Consider the following 13901-nt stretch of genomic DNA (forward strand, 5'->3'; position numbering starts at 1 on the left):
CTGTGAGGTTTCACACATCAAATACTCAGCATTATGCAAACTAAAAAAAAACTAAGAGAAAGTGTAAATTATAGTCTTTTTTGTTCATTTGCGTCTGTTCTGCTCTTTCAGTTTTTTTACTCAAAGTCAGAAATTCACTGTAGACTTATACTGGTTATTGTGGGTGTAAAGACGGTTTGTGATTAGTTATTTAACTAGATACAAATTACCCACTTATAATGGCTAGTAAAGCAGTTAAGAAACTTCCTCCTGGATTTTGGGGTATGTTTTACCAATTTATAGAAGTCCATATTCTCAAAATGCTGATTTTTCACAGCTACCCTTCAGTATAATGTAAGGTCAAATAGTAAAATCATTAGTAGCACTTAGACTGACATAAACAATGTAGAAACGTGAGTAGTATAACAATATGCAGATAATATTTATTTTACCTATATCTTCTAAAGGGATATAAAATTAATTTATTTCTTTGTTAGTAGTAAGCATTCATTTCCATAGTAAACAAGCTCACAAACCATTATTTGAAATGTAGATTAGCATTTAGGCCTATTAAAATATTTCATCAATATAGGCCTAGTAGCTTCTCGAGTAATTTGATCAGATTTTCTATAATTTTGGTATTCTAATACAAACTAGGCCATCTCAAGGGATGTCTTTGACTAATTTCAATCAGTGAAGGGGAGACTTTAAGAGCAGTCTACACTCCTTATATGGTTGTTTTTAATCAAATGTTTCTATTGTTTTTAATAAAATGAATGATTTTATATTAAAATTTATGGTACTTATGCACTATACGGACCCCACCTATTTTTTTACAAATCGGGTAGAGTAAGGTTATGTTATGTTAAATTACTATCATAACCTAACCTAGGTCAAGAGACTAGGTAGTCTCCTACCGGGGTCTGCAGATCAGGCGTGTGGGCCACTGTCAGGCACCTATCACTGCCTGATAAGTCACTGGCAAATACCGCCCAGCGACAGTACAGTCATTCCATTGCCGTCACTGTGCTGATTTGGAAGGTGCCTTCTACAGAAGAAGAAGCCGTGGGGTTTTTCCAATCTTGAGGTAAGCTGCTCGTGACGAAATTATGCGAAGGAGGACATGCTATTAAGTTGTATTTCAGCGAACAATACCCTTTTTGGAAATGCGATGTCAGACCGTTCAAGATGAAAGTGGGATTTCATGTCAGTACTGTACGTGGTTTGAACACAGTAGGTTACCTTTTGTAACAACATTGCGTTTTATGTATTGTTGGTGCGAGGGACTAAATTCAGTCAAGTGGTGTGACCGACAGTTGGGAATGTCTATTCACACAACAGTGGACTGGAACAATGACATGAGAGAGGTGTGTGTTGAGTCTGTTATAAAAAAATGTTGGGAAAATTGGTGGTACCAATAAAATAGTTGAGACCTTGTTTATCTGACGTGAGAACAATGTTGGACGTGTTCTACCTGAACAATGGCCGGTTGGTGGGCTCTGCAGGGAAACTAATTCTAGATTATTGGTTAAGGTACCGGACCGTTGTGCAGCTACACTTATGGCTGCGATTCTGGAGCATATTGAACCAGGTAGTACGGATATATCTGACTGCTGCAAAGGATACAAAACCGATGAACTGGAAAGTGCTGGATTTGAATATTTTTCGGACAATCACAGTTACAACTTTGTAGATCCCAAGACTGGAGCCAACACGCAGTGTGTAGAAAGAATGTGGGGTAGAGTGAAGTGGCGCAATAAGGTCCAAAGGGGAACTGCTCATCATCATTTGGAAACCTACTTGTGGCGGTCAGCAGTAGTGGATATCGTGGCCTTCTGGGATGACGCCAATACACAGTAACCATTTTTCTCTCGTTCATTGTTGTAAATAAACTCATGTACACCTGTTTTTTTTTCCTCCTAACTGTGCCCAATTTGTATAAAAATAGATGGGGTCCGTTTAGTGCATAAGTACCAAATTTTTTAACTTAACATATGGGGCTTCAAGTTATTAATGATAAAAATAACATTAAACAAAAATAAGTAACTAGTTTGGAGAATTTATAAATTGCAATGAATATGAGGAAACTGTGTGAAATGAACAATTGAAAGTTCTTGGCAAACGGTCGAGAGAAATTTGAGGATTGGAATACTGGCTGACTATCTTTGTGATTTTTGTACTGCAGGGAGGTGTGCCTGTCTGGAGAATTCTTTTCTCCATTTCACAGAATTGGTAATAATTCACTGTTATCAGAGCAATCTATGAATACTGTAACGTTTCTCTGATATGTAGGTCTAGGCAAAGTTGGTTTTGTTATTTGCTAATGTTATTGTTATATTAATTTTATTAAGAATTGCTATGTATTTTTGTTGTTGTTGGTGTAGTAAAATTCTTGTTATGTACAATTATTGTATAATATCGAAGTTAGATAATATATCACATCGGTTGATAATAATCGAATAATGAGTGTAGGACGTTTATTAAAGTCTCCCCTCATCAGCAAAGAGCAATCTGTGCATTGAAAAACCGGAGGCTGCAGTATCTACAAACTACTAGAATTAGATAGCTTCTGTAAGGAACATGACATTGAGGTAATCAGTCTATCTGAACACTGGCTCACTTCAGAACAGGTGGATATATATATATATATATATATATATATATATATATATATATATATATATTACACCTCACCTCAAGGTTATGTTCCTGTTAACTTTTTTTTTGTAGAAAAGTTTTCAAAAATGGAGGGTCAGGAACTTTAGTAAAGCTGGGTACTGAAATTGGAGTGATTGAAATGAATTAGAGTATTGTTTGGAAATTGTATTGAGTTAAGTTGTGTAAAATTAATTTCACAAAATTTATTTGTTATTTCTCTTTACAGGTCGCCTCTATGTAACATTAATACATTTTTTGAAAAATTTGAATTGGCCATAAAGAAAATTATATCTAATGAAACAAAAGTTATTGTCTGTGGAGATTTTAATATAGAGATGTTGCAGACTAGTAACCAAAATTCGATTCAATTTCTAAACTTATTAAGATCACTTAACATTTACTGTACTTATTTGGCACAAACAAGAGCTAACTCTTGCATAGATAATATATAGGTAAATTTCTCTACTGATTTGTATGCTGTAAACTCTGTAGATGGCCACTTTGCAAATCATATTACACTTGTAATCAGTTTAAAATATGATAACCTAGACTTAAATACATCAAAAAACCAAATTTCTAAAACATTCTTTCGTTCTCAAAGTGTAGACAATATTGAATTTTTTATTGAAGAAAGAAAAGTGGAATATGATAACTGATTTTGAGTTAGGAAAGATAAATGTTTCAAAACAAATTGTAAAAATTGATTGTTGATTTGATTGTATCAATGGTTCGAGTATTTGGCCTATTTACACTGCAGCCAAGTTTAATATTTACTTTTTATACAAGTGTTTTCTTAAAATTTTAGTTATATTTGATAAATTGTTCACCAAATCATGTTCACTTTATGTGTCCATGCCATCATTATGCAAACAAAGCCAACTGCCTATTTGCATGTAGGACATTGCCATGGCACAATAAACACTAGAAATAAAATCAAAATACTACAGGACGGGTTACATGCAACAACTTTGGTAGCTGCCTGCACTGTGTGACTACAGCCAACTCACCAAGGTGAAACACTCATAACACAGGACCAAGGAAGTGCTGACATCTAGTAGAAAATACCAGAACTACTTGTGTGATGTGCACATACAGCAGACAAAATAAAACAGGAACAGTATAACAATGCATAGTATAGTATAGAACACATTTACGCAATCGCTATGAATGCAATATTACATTAAAAAGTTAGGGTTAAAGTAGTATATTTTCATTCACAGAAAGAATTTGTAGGTGGTCGTAAACCATAAATTGCTAAACAATTATTAAAATATTTTAATTTTAGGTTATATCTTAATTAGTTCATCAAACTAAAGAGGGGTAGGTATAAGAGTAGGAGATAGCAGGATTGTCAACATTCACACAAGGATTTGAGGAGGAAGATTAGGTCTACTAAATGCTTTTGAAGATAATTTAAGAATTTTCGGTACTTTTTTCTGTTTTTCTTAATTTTGGCCACAATTTTGGTTTCCATGGAGAAGTTTATTCATCGTTTCTACATCCATGGTGAAGATCATTAATTAATCAGTATTTATTTGTTATTTTGATCCTTTTGATTATTTGGGCATCTCGACATTGCTTTTTCTGATTGGTTGGATAGGGTTGCACAATCATTTGCAGAAATAGCTGTTTTTCTCCATAGTTTAATAGTCCCTCATTTCTAATTAAGTTATCAATAACTCATCGGAAACTTGTGACACCATTTGTGGCTCTAAAGGGATTCAACAAAACTAATAAAAATTTTCACATTCTTTAAAAGCAGTGTAGAGTTTATCCGGTACTGTGCTATTATCTAGAGGCCACTATTTTTGGAAGTTTTAAATTACCGGGGACCTAAAATAATTATTAGAAAGAACAGACTTTATTTGACATATTGTGAAAATTACATGGCATTATGACAAGTGGTTATTGTTTTCTGCCTCCCAAAAGGAAGTGTTGTCGGCGAGAAGGAGGCCATTCCATAATTATTGTGTGTTGATTGTAGGTGTGAGGCGAAGCAATTGAGCATGAAACAGTTTTCATGTTAGTATTTACCACTTATTGAATTTGTTGTAAGCAATGTGATTACTGTTATTGGATTCATCACTGTTCCCTAAGTTTGTTGTCCTAATGAATTTTGTTTCATTTCAGGAACATTCAAGAACTGGGCTTATAACACATCAGGTTTTTGCCAAATTGGTAAGTATTTTTAGTCATCAAATTTCAAATTAATTCTTCAAGAGGAACACAAATTTTACTATGCATGAACAGAAATAAAGTAGCTATCTTATTCAAACTAGGTAAAATTAAATTGATACTAACTTTTCAGAATAAAGGAAATAAATGCAAATACAGTAATGTGGTGTCAAAAAACGTTGATAAATGCAATGAACAGTATTGTATTAGTTATATTATATTATATTGTAGTTGTATTTGTATTAGGCTATGGAATATTTAGGCCCATATCACTCTGTAGAGCAGAGAAAATTTATTATTGGTTGTCATCAATTCAATTGTCATTGGTTCAGTTTATCATTTATAGCAGAAAGTTCGGATTGGTGCATATTACAAATGTTTACTGGAGTTAGGAGTTTTAGGATGCTTATGAGAGGTTAATAACTGTAAATTTGGAAGATGTAAATTATTGGCTTTAAATTGGCAGAAGCATTGGTGTGTTGACTGATATCGAGTATCAAACTGGCAGTAGTAGCATTGGTGTGTTGACCGGTATCGAGTATCAAACTGACATTAAATGAAAATGATTCTGGTAATGAAGAACAGGAAGATGTCATGACTTATTCTGATGCAATGGTGCAGCTAGGTCGACTGATGGTTTATTTTGTGGGAAGTCCAATATTTCATCAGCAGAAATGATGTCCTTTAAAAGTCTGCATAGTCTTACTTCCCAGAAGCCACTAAAGTTAAACAAAAGAGATTGTCGAAGATATTTACAAAAAAACAAACAAAGTTGTTTAAAATTTGTTTTCTGTACACAATAGAGCGTCTAAAATCTGAACTAATCGGGTCTGGGGGGTTCAAATTTCCAATTTGATTTCATTTTTTGAAAAAAATAACCTAAAAATTCCTAGTTACAATAAAATGGTGGGATTGATAAAGAATACACGTCATGTGCTTAAATATAAACATATATTTTATATAAACATATAAAACATATGTTTATATAAACATATACATATAAACATACATACAAAGTACTTTAATTTATTTGTACTTTTAATACCAGAAAAATGCACTCATTAAAAAAAAATTTCACCTCATTTTTACAAATTATGTATGTATGTGTACACAAGAAAATAAACACAACTGTACGAAATCATTAATATTTTTATTTAAAAACTTGCTGATATTGTATTCTGTGAGTTTTGAAACTTGTTTTCTGCTGGCCAAATCCTTTATTCGCTTGAATAGCAGGAGCTGAACTTGACTGTATTCAGGCTTCGCTTCATACCAAAACATTACTGTTTTAAGGACATAAAAGCTACAGAATGTGAAGGTACGGTGACGTTTGCTGCTTCTTCTTCACTGTCACTGCTTCCTTGATTATCTGGTTCTTGCGTTGAAGTTACGATTTCGTTGCAGTACTAGGCCTATCTATAGATTACATTTGGCTCTGTAGCCACTTGGGGCGGGACTATCATGTCCATTTTGATTTCAAGGCATTTCTCCATTCAGTGGCTATCCAGCCATGCTAGTGAGAGGTTACTGTTGCTCCTTGTTTTATAATAGCAGTTTAAAATGTGTGATGCAATTGAAAATCCTGTGAGTTGTAAAGTGTGTTCGGTAATACAGGTTTTGTTGGCTAAGCACAATAAACCAATTAAGATTTATCACCAATTCTGTGAAGTTTATGGGAATAATCTGATTACTGAAGGTGGAAGGATTTAAAAATGGCCGAACTTATGTGCATAACAAACAAAGTGGACGGCCAAACATTGTTACCGATGAAATTATCTCAAAAATTGATTAGAAGATTAAAGAAGACTGCCAATTCACAATAACAGAACTCTCACTTAGTTTTCCTTAAAGTTCAAGCTGTGTTTTACACAAAGTTGTTACACAAAAGTTAGGTTACCATAAATTTTGTGCAAGATGATTTTGTTTCCACATCCCCCTTTTACAGTTCTGACCTTGCACCCAGAGATTAGCACTTGTTTCCAGCAATGAAGACCTGGCTTGTGACACAGCGCTTTGATGACAACGTGAAACTGCGGGAGGGTGTGACTAGTTGATTGAAGTCTCCAGCGGCAGAATTTTGTAACTCTGGAATTTCAAAACTAGTTCCCCACTAGTTGCAAAATAGTATTTTAGTGACACTTTCAAATCTATACCGTAATACAATTGTTTTTCTTGTACTTTGTTTTTGTTTATATCAAAATGTAATCTACTTTCTGGATAGCTCTAGTATTATTCAGGGTTTTGTAGCCCATATCATTTTTAAAATAACAATGCCAACAAGGTTAAAAATAAACTCACCCACAGGGGAGAGGGGAAGTTGAAGGTACAAAACAAACACTTCCAAGCCATTGTCCTCTCACAGTGCCATGCAAAATACAGTTCACGTGTCAACTTGCCATTCAGATCTGAGCCTAATTTTCACATTGTAAAATAAAGTATTATCAGACTGACAGTAATTGTTGAAGTTTTAACCTGTCTGAAGTTCTATATTAGTAAAGAGGTTTTATTTAACTAAGGTTTCAGATAATTGTATAGTAGATACTATATACCTTTGAGTAATAAAAATGGTGTTAATAAACTTTTTTGCTGAACGTTTCTTTCTGAAAATTTAGGTAGTTAGTAGGTTACTTGTGATATTTTACCTTTCAGGGAGAGATATTGTCACATAACTCTATATCTCAGGTGACAATTTGACAGTACATTACATATGTGTTGTTTGACAAACAAGATTGTCGCTGCTGACTCAAAGGGTTAAAAATGTTTTATCACACATGACTTGTTGACACAGCTTTTTTCATTATAACTTGTCTCACTCGAAGGAATTGATTGATATAAAATGTGGATATCGTCTGCTTTTCATCCTTTCTTGATCTTTTTCTTCCTGTTTTTCTCATAATTATTTTTTTATTGCTACCAAAGTTAAACAAATAGAAAATCCTCCCCTAGGCTCTCAGCTCTTTCATTTTTTTTATTTGTACATCTAAGCTTTACATGTTCAAACTTCAACAACTGTATTTGCAGGGCTGAAGCACGATGATTGCCTCTATGAGACGGAAGATGTGGAAGAAGCTCTGAGGCGACTGCCCAAGAAGCTCCTGGATGAACGAAACTTCCGTATGATCAGAGCTTTCCAGTTGTCTGCCACCAAGAGTATCCTCCCAAGGGACCAGTGGACCAAGTATGAAGAGGTAAGTCTAGTCATCAAGTCTAGTGAGTCAGAATTAATATATCTTTTGTTACTCTGAATAAAACTTTGAATGGCCTATAACTGTCACAAGACGGTTTCCTTGACGTTAGTTAATTCCCTGTTCTGTAATATTGTTAAGTTTTTCTGCAATAACATTAAAAGAATAATTTACTTCACATGTATTTACCACAAGAAAAGTGTAACTCTCATTATGTGAGGTTGCAAAACAAAGAATTTTGATCAATATTGTTGGACAGACCATTTCAAACACGTCATTTCAATCGATGGAAGGAACAGCTTCCGTTACAGTTTCATTGACACTGTCTTTGTCGGTTTTAACAAAACCTGCATTATTGAAATAGTTTTTTGTTGTTTCCAACGTTACTTTGTCCCGTGCATGTTTACACATTCAAGAGGCTTGCAGAACATCCAGCTTTATTTTGAGAGCATTTTAATCTCCGGAGAGGATATTTTCAACTAAAAACCTTCTGTAGTGGTGTTTAAAATTTTGTATTATTCCCTGGTCCATGGGCTGAACAACAGAGGTCATGTTTGCTGGGAAAAAAACAACTTTCACATTTTTCATTAAAGGAATGGTGTTTTGAGTGGTGCAGTTGTTCATAAAAAGATAACCTTTCGCTTTTCTTTTATGATTTTTTTATCTAATTTGATCAGCCACTTTTCAAAAAGATTACTTGTCATCCAAGCGTTTGAGCTGTTGACATTTTTGATCGGTTTCGACTTTACATTCTTAAAACATCGGGGTTAGCAGATTTCCCTACATTCTTAAAACATCGGGGTTAGCAGATTTCCCTATCATTAATAAAGGCAGTTTTTCTGAACCATCCATATTTGCACCTACCAAAATTGTCACTCTTCTTTCCTTTGTTTAACTTCCCTCCGTGACATTTTTCATCTTTGAATGAAAGGGTTTCGTTAGGCGTGCATTTATAAAATACACCAGTTTCATCGACATTAAAAATATCCTTTGGATCTCTGTCCTGTATCATATTCTAAATTTTGTTTCCACTGGTTGGTTGGCTTCCAACTGGTTCACGGCTTCACTTTCGCCACAGATTGATTTGAACAAAATTTATTTATCTTCTTTGAAATCATCTAACCAGTGCTAGCTTTGAAATTCTGTTTTCCTAATTTCTGAGCACATTGCTCGCCCTCGCCCTTAATAAAGGAATCACTCACAGGAATTTTTTTGTCTCTCGTCTGCATAAACCACTTTAATAACCATTGGTCCATATCAAGTTTGTCAGGTTCTCCTAATCGTTTCCTCTCTTTATCAAACAACTTCCCCTGCACTACTGAGAATTTTCATTTGTTTTTCAGGAAGGTGGATAAGGTGTTCGATCAGATTCCATATTCTTTTGCAATTTCAATTTTTTCATTTATGCCTTTTTCCACTTCAATCACCACTAAATTGAGTGTTATATAGGTTTGAGATTATTTTCAACGACATGATCTCTACATGTAGTTATGTACAAATTTTTTAAAATCACTTAAAAATGACACTGTACAAATGAAAACACGAAACACGACTTGACAACGGAATGCGGCACTGGAATTCGGAAGTTAGTTTGGCAGGTGGGTGAGGGTGGGGGTTGCAGTGTCCAGTAGGCTTCGTTATAAGTAGTAGGGGTGGGGCGGGAGGGGGAAGGTATGTGTCGTTTGACCGTAACCTGACACGCCATAGGTCTGGTGTTAATTTTTTGGCAAACATAGTAGTAAAACATATTTTCTGATGAATTTGTAACTATTTTCAGTTGTGAAATAAATTTTAATTAATGTATCTTAATTTGGCACTTCAAAAATTCGAATTATCCAAAATAAAATTATCCACGATTTTTTTAACATTGTTTGTTTGGATACAAAATGCTAGGACAAAGACAAATATTCAAATTACATTTACATGTAAATTGTGTTTTTTAATGCTTGATAGTAAAAAAAATGTATTTAGAATTAAATATTTTACATGCATACAATTCTTTTATAGAAAGAAATCTATGTATATTATGTACAGGGCTAACACTGCTATCTTTTTCACTGCTGCTAAGTGTTTGAAATTCTGATTTGTAAAAGTTTGATTAATTAATTTTAGTTCAATTACAAATTTTTAATGTTCTGCAGATTTCATAAGTGCATTTTTAGTTTATAAATGCCCAAGACTGAATTCTCTGTAACATAAGATTTCTTATGTTAATGGAAGTTCTGACTTGTAAAATTTTAATTTTGAAATAAATTGTACACGTTGTAGTTTTCTGTTTAAGTTTGACAATTGTATTTTTAGTTTATAAATACTTGAGATAAAATTATTTTTTTACATGAGTGCCTAATTTATATTCACAAATTAAATTATTTCCAATACTTCATAAAAACACCCACAAAAATGCTATTTATAATGTTATTTCTATGATCGTGTTTAAGTTGGTTCAGAAATGTTTGTGTATCTGAACTAATGATTATAGAAGAAAAATATTGAATTGGAATTTCAATATCCTTCTCGAAGTTAAGCTTAGTTGACAAACTCACTGCCTTGTGGTGGTTTCATGTGAGCACATGTTTTTTAGTAGGCAGTATTCGTCTGCAATCTATTGGTGCAAGTATTTTAACCAGTTATTTGTTTCACTAGGTAAAGAATGAACATTTTATCTTTTTGTCATTACTCCATTTTTTCGTATTATTCAGTTTTTTTTTTAAGAATTAGATGATTTATATCAGCTGATTGTTTCAACATTATAGAAGATATTTGCCCTTGTTAAGCATTGTTTAGGTTTTTACCTTGTATTCGTTGCATGGTCTTAAAATATCACTGTTTTTGTTCATTTAAATTACAGTATGAACTATATATTTTTTAATATACAATAACTGGACATGGCGTGACATAACTTTTGTAGTTAGGTAAGATTTGTATCCCTAGCCTAATTATGAATTTTTTAAAATATAAAATGCAAATGAATTTGACATTAAACTTAAGGTGATAAACTAGTAATGTGTTAAAAATACATCTTTCGAAATAGGCAATTTTGTATGTTGAATACTGTCCTGCATTGAAGGGTAATGATTATATACATTTTTGTGAAATATCTAAAGGCTGACTGTCGTGTAAGACTTGAAAGGGCTGGTAGTTTTAACAGGCTGTGAGCAAATCACCTGGCTTTTAAAGGGTTAAGTATGTTAATTTGAACAATTTTTAAATAATCAATTTTCCTAGATTTAGGCTGTGTGCGGTTGCATGCTAAATATTAAATACCAAAGCTGAAAATAAATTTCACAAATTGTCAATAACATTCATATAAACGTATTTATATTAAATCATACAAATGAAAATTACTACTAATATATATTAAACTACAAAAATAAATGTGTTATTCTACACAAATATTTTAACCTATACATATTTACAAATCTGCTGTAAGTGTGTTGATGGAAACTGGCATAAAATAATTGTTACACTATTTAAGTGACTAGTAATGCAATATATGAAGTTCAAAAATTCTTTGTTATATTAGGTGACCCTATATAATCTGTTCTTATGCTTGATTTTGCATAAAATCATATAATTTTAGAACTGAAAAACTAACTAAATTTTTTTATTCTTACTTAACTACAATTTTGTTTTGTAACTTAATTAACTTAAAAAAAAATGAACTAGTACTAAAACCCCCAATCAAATCAAATTTCAGTTTCTTTGATGAATTTGTAGAATTATATAGTTACCTGGTTTTTGTTTGATCAACAGTAACAAGAGTTGTAGTTAGCAATAGTAATGACAGGGGTTGTAATTAGGTATGAGAAGTTCAACAATTGAATCATGTTGTTTGTTATACTTTTTTCATTGGCACACTGGCAAAACTCTGTGAAGAGATTTTGGGAATCCAGTTTTTTTTTTTTTTAATTAAGAAAGTTTGTTAAAGATTTTGTATGAAACCCACCATAGTTTACCTCAAAACTACTTTTAGGTGGTCTATTATGGTTTCTTATAGATGGTATAAATAATGTAATAAAAAAGACAAGTAACAAACTATGACAGTCATGTTATCTGTTCCAGGATGACCATTATTTGGAGCCATACATTGAAGAAGTTGCAAGGGAGAGGAAGGAGCGGGAGGAATGGGCCAAGAACTACTAAATTTTAGATCTACTCACTCTCACTATTGCTGTACATTATATTACAATAAATTAGTTATGTGTTACCTTTGCTTGGTATTTATTGATTGGTTTCACTTACTTCCATGTTCTTAAACTCATTTAGAATGAAAAAAATCAGTACATTAAGAAAAAGTGTAAGAATGATGTGGTAGTGAAATAAAAGTACTTTTTAACAATGATTTTAAGCTACAGTGTATTACAATTTGTGATATCCAAGAAAGACATGTAGATCCCCATAATGTTCCCTCTACCACATAACAACTGGCTCTAATCTATGTATTTGTGAGTTTGGGGTTGGACCTGGGTATTAGGAAATAGCTTATTGTCCAACACTCTAACCTAGTCTTAAAATTCCCAGAATTCACCATGTGGGGAGTTATGTAAAGTCCTCTTGAGCATCCTGAACCACTTGTAAGTAAAACTGACTATTATTAGCAACTCGACAGAATCACAAACTTTGAAACTGTCTGAAGCTAGACTAATTAGTTAGCATTGACATTGGAAGTCTGCTCACTAATGCAGCATTTCCAAACACTCAAAATTATTGAATGTTATCTCGTCTTATCACCCTTTTTATGGTAACATCTTCTGAGGACGAAATGATAACTTGCGTGTCTGAATGCATGGTAAAGAAATACTCTTTTAATAAATCATGGAAATACTCCATGGGAAGTATGAGATAGATGGAATACAAAGGAGGCCTGCCCTATTTAAGGTGTACTGATGTTTTACACTAGTGGCTCACACCTAGACTCCAAGGCAGGGTTTGGAGTCAAATTAGCAAAGTCCTTAGGGAAATATGCCATGTTCTTCCAAGCAGAAGAATAGCAATTGAAACATGCTCTGCCCACCCTCCCCTCGCTGTTCCCCCTGCCCGACCTTACCCATTCTGCTCCTTGCTCAGCACACCATGTGTTCATTCTCTACTCCATCATAACCAAACAGTTTTATAACAAGGCTAAGCTCACAGAGTCTTTGCTTGTATTGTTGAGTGCATTTATGTTATTAAATTCCAAATGGAGATATATAAATGTAATATTAATAAGTTTTGAATGAACTTCTGTGCTTTACACAACCTGGGCTATATGCTTAACATAAAATTATTATTATCGTTCTTTACTACCCTAATTGGAATCATTTTCAGGTTGGAATAGTTTAACTGTGAATTGATTAATTATAGTTCTGTAAATCTAAAAACAAAAAAATGTAATACATAGAAATTGGTCAATCAACAAGGGCATGTATCTGACACAAAATTTAGCATCATCTTATAAACAGGAAAGTAAAATGGTTGAAGATAATGACACTTCTTTACGAGGTGTATTTGAAAGATATATCCAGATCTGAAATTAACGTATGTTATATTTTTAAATAAATAATTTTTTAAGGAATAGCTGTATTAACAAATATGTCATTTTCTAAAATTATGTTAATAAAAAAAAGAATTTTCTTCTAGTTATTTTCACAACTGTTTATCAGTAGAGAAGTTATTCTGAGGATGACAGGAGTTTTACTTACCATACAGTTATAAACATTGTTATCCTGTCTATTGGAATAGTTGTATCTATAGGCCGAAGGAATATTATATTCATGATCTACTACCATATAATGTGTGAATCGAAACCAGTACCTCTAATGCTAAAATTATTTCGTTTGTATCCTTACTAATGTAAAAAAATTACTTGCTACGGGTATAACAAATCGCATTATGAGTACAATGAAAGCTGGACTTAGTATACGG

The 13901-nt window shown here is 33.0% G+C and overlaps 1 protein-coding gene across 1 annotated transcript; it reads left to right on the forward strand.

Annotated features, from left to right (window-relative positions):
• Positions 1-79: 79 nt before the first annotated feature.
• Positions 80-12209, forward strand: LOC124363036 (cytochrome b-c1 complex subunit 7-like). Its single transcript, XM_046818099.1, has 4 exons — positions 80-261; positions 4768-4815; positions 7834-8000; positions 12060-12209. The coding sequence occupies exons 1-4, from the start codon at positions 219-221 to the stop codon at positions 12138-12140; spliced, it is 339 nt and encodes a 112-aa protein (XP_046674055.1). The 5' UTR covers positions 80-218; the 3' UTR covers positions 12141-12209.
• The last annotated feature ends 1692 nt before the right edge of the window (positions 12210-13901 follow it).

This window comes from Homalodisca vitripennis, chromosome 5 (genome assembly GCF_021130785.1).
Source record: "Homalodisca vitripennis isolate AUS2020 chromosome 5, UT_GWSS_2.1, whole genome shotgun sequence".
NCBI lineage: Eukaryota > Metazoa > Arthropoda > Insecta > Hemiptera > Cicadellidae > Homalodisca > Homalodisca vitripennis.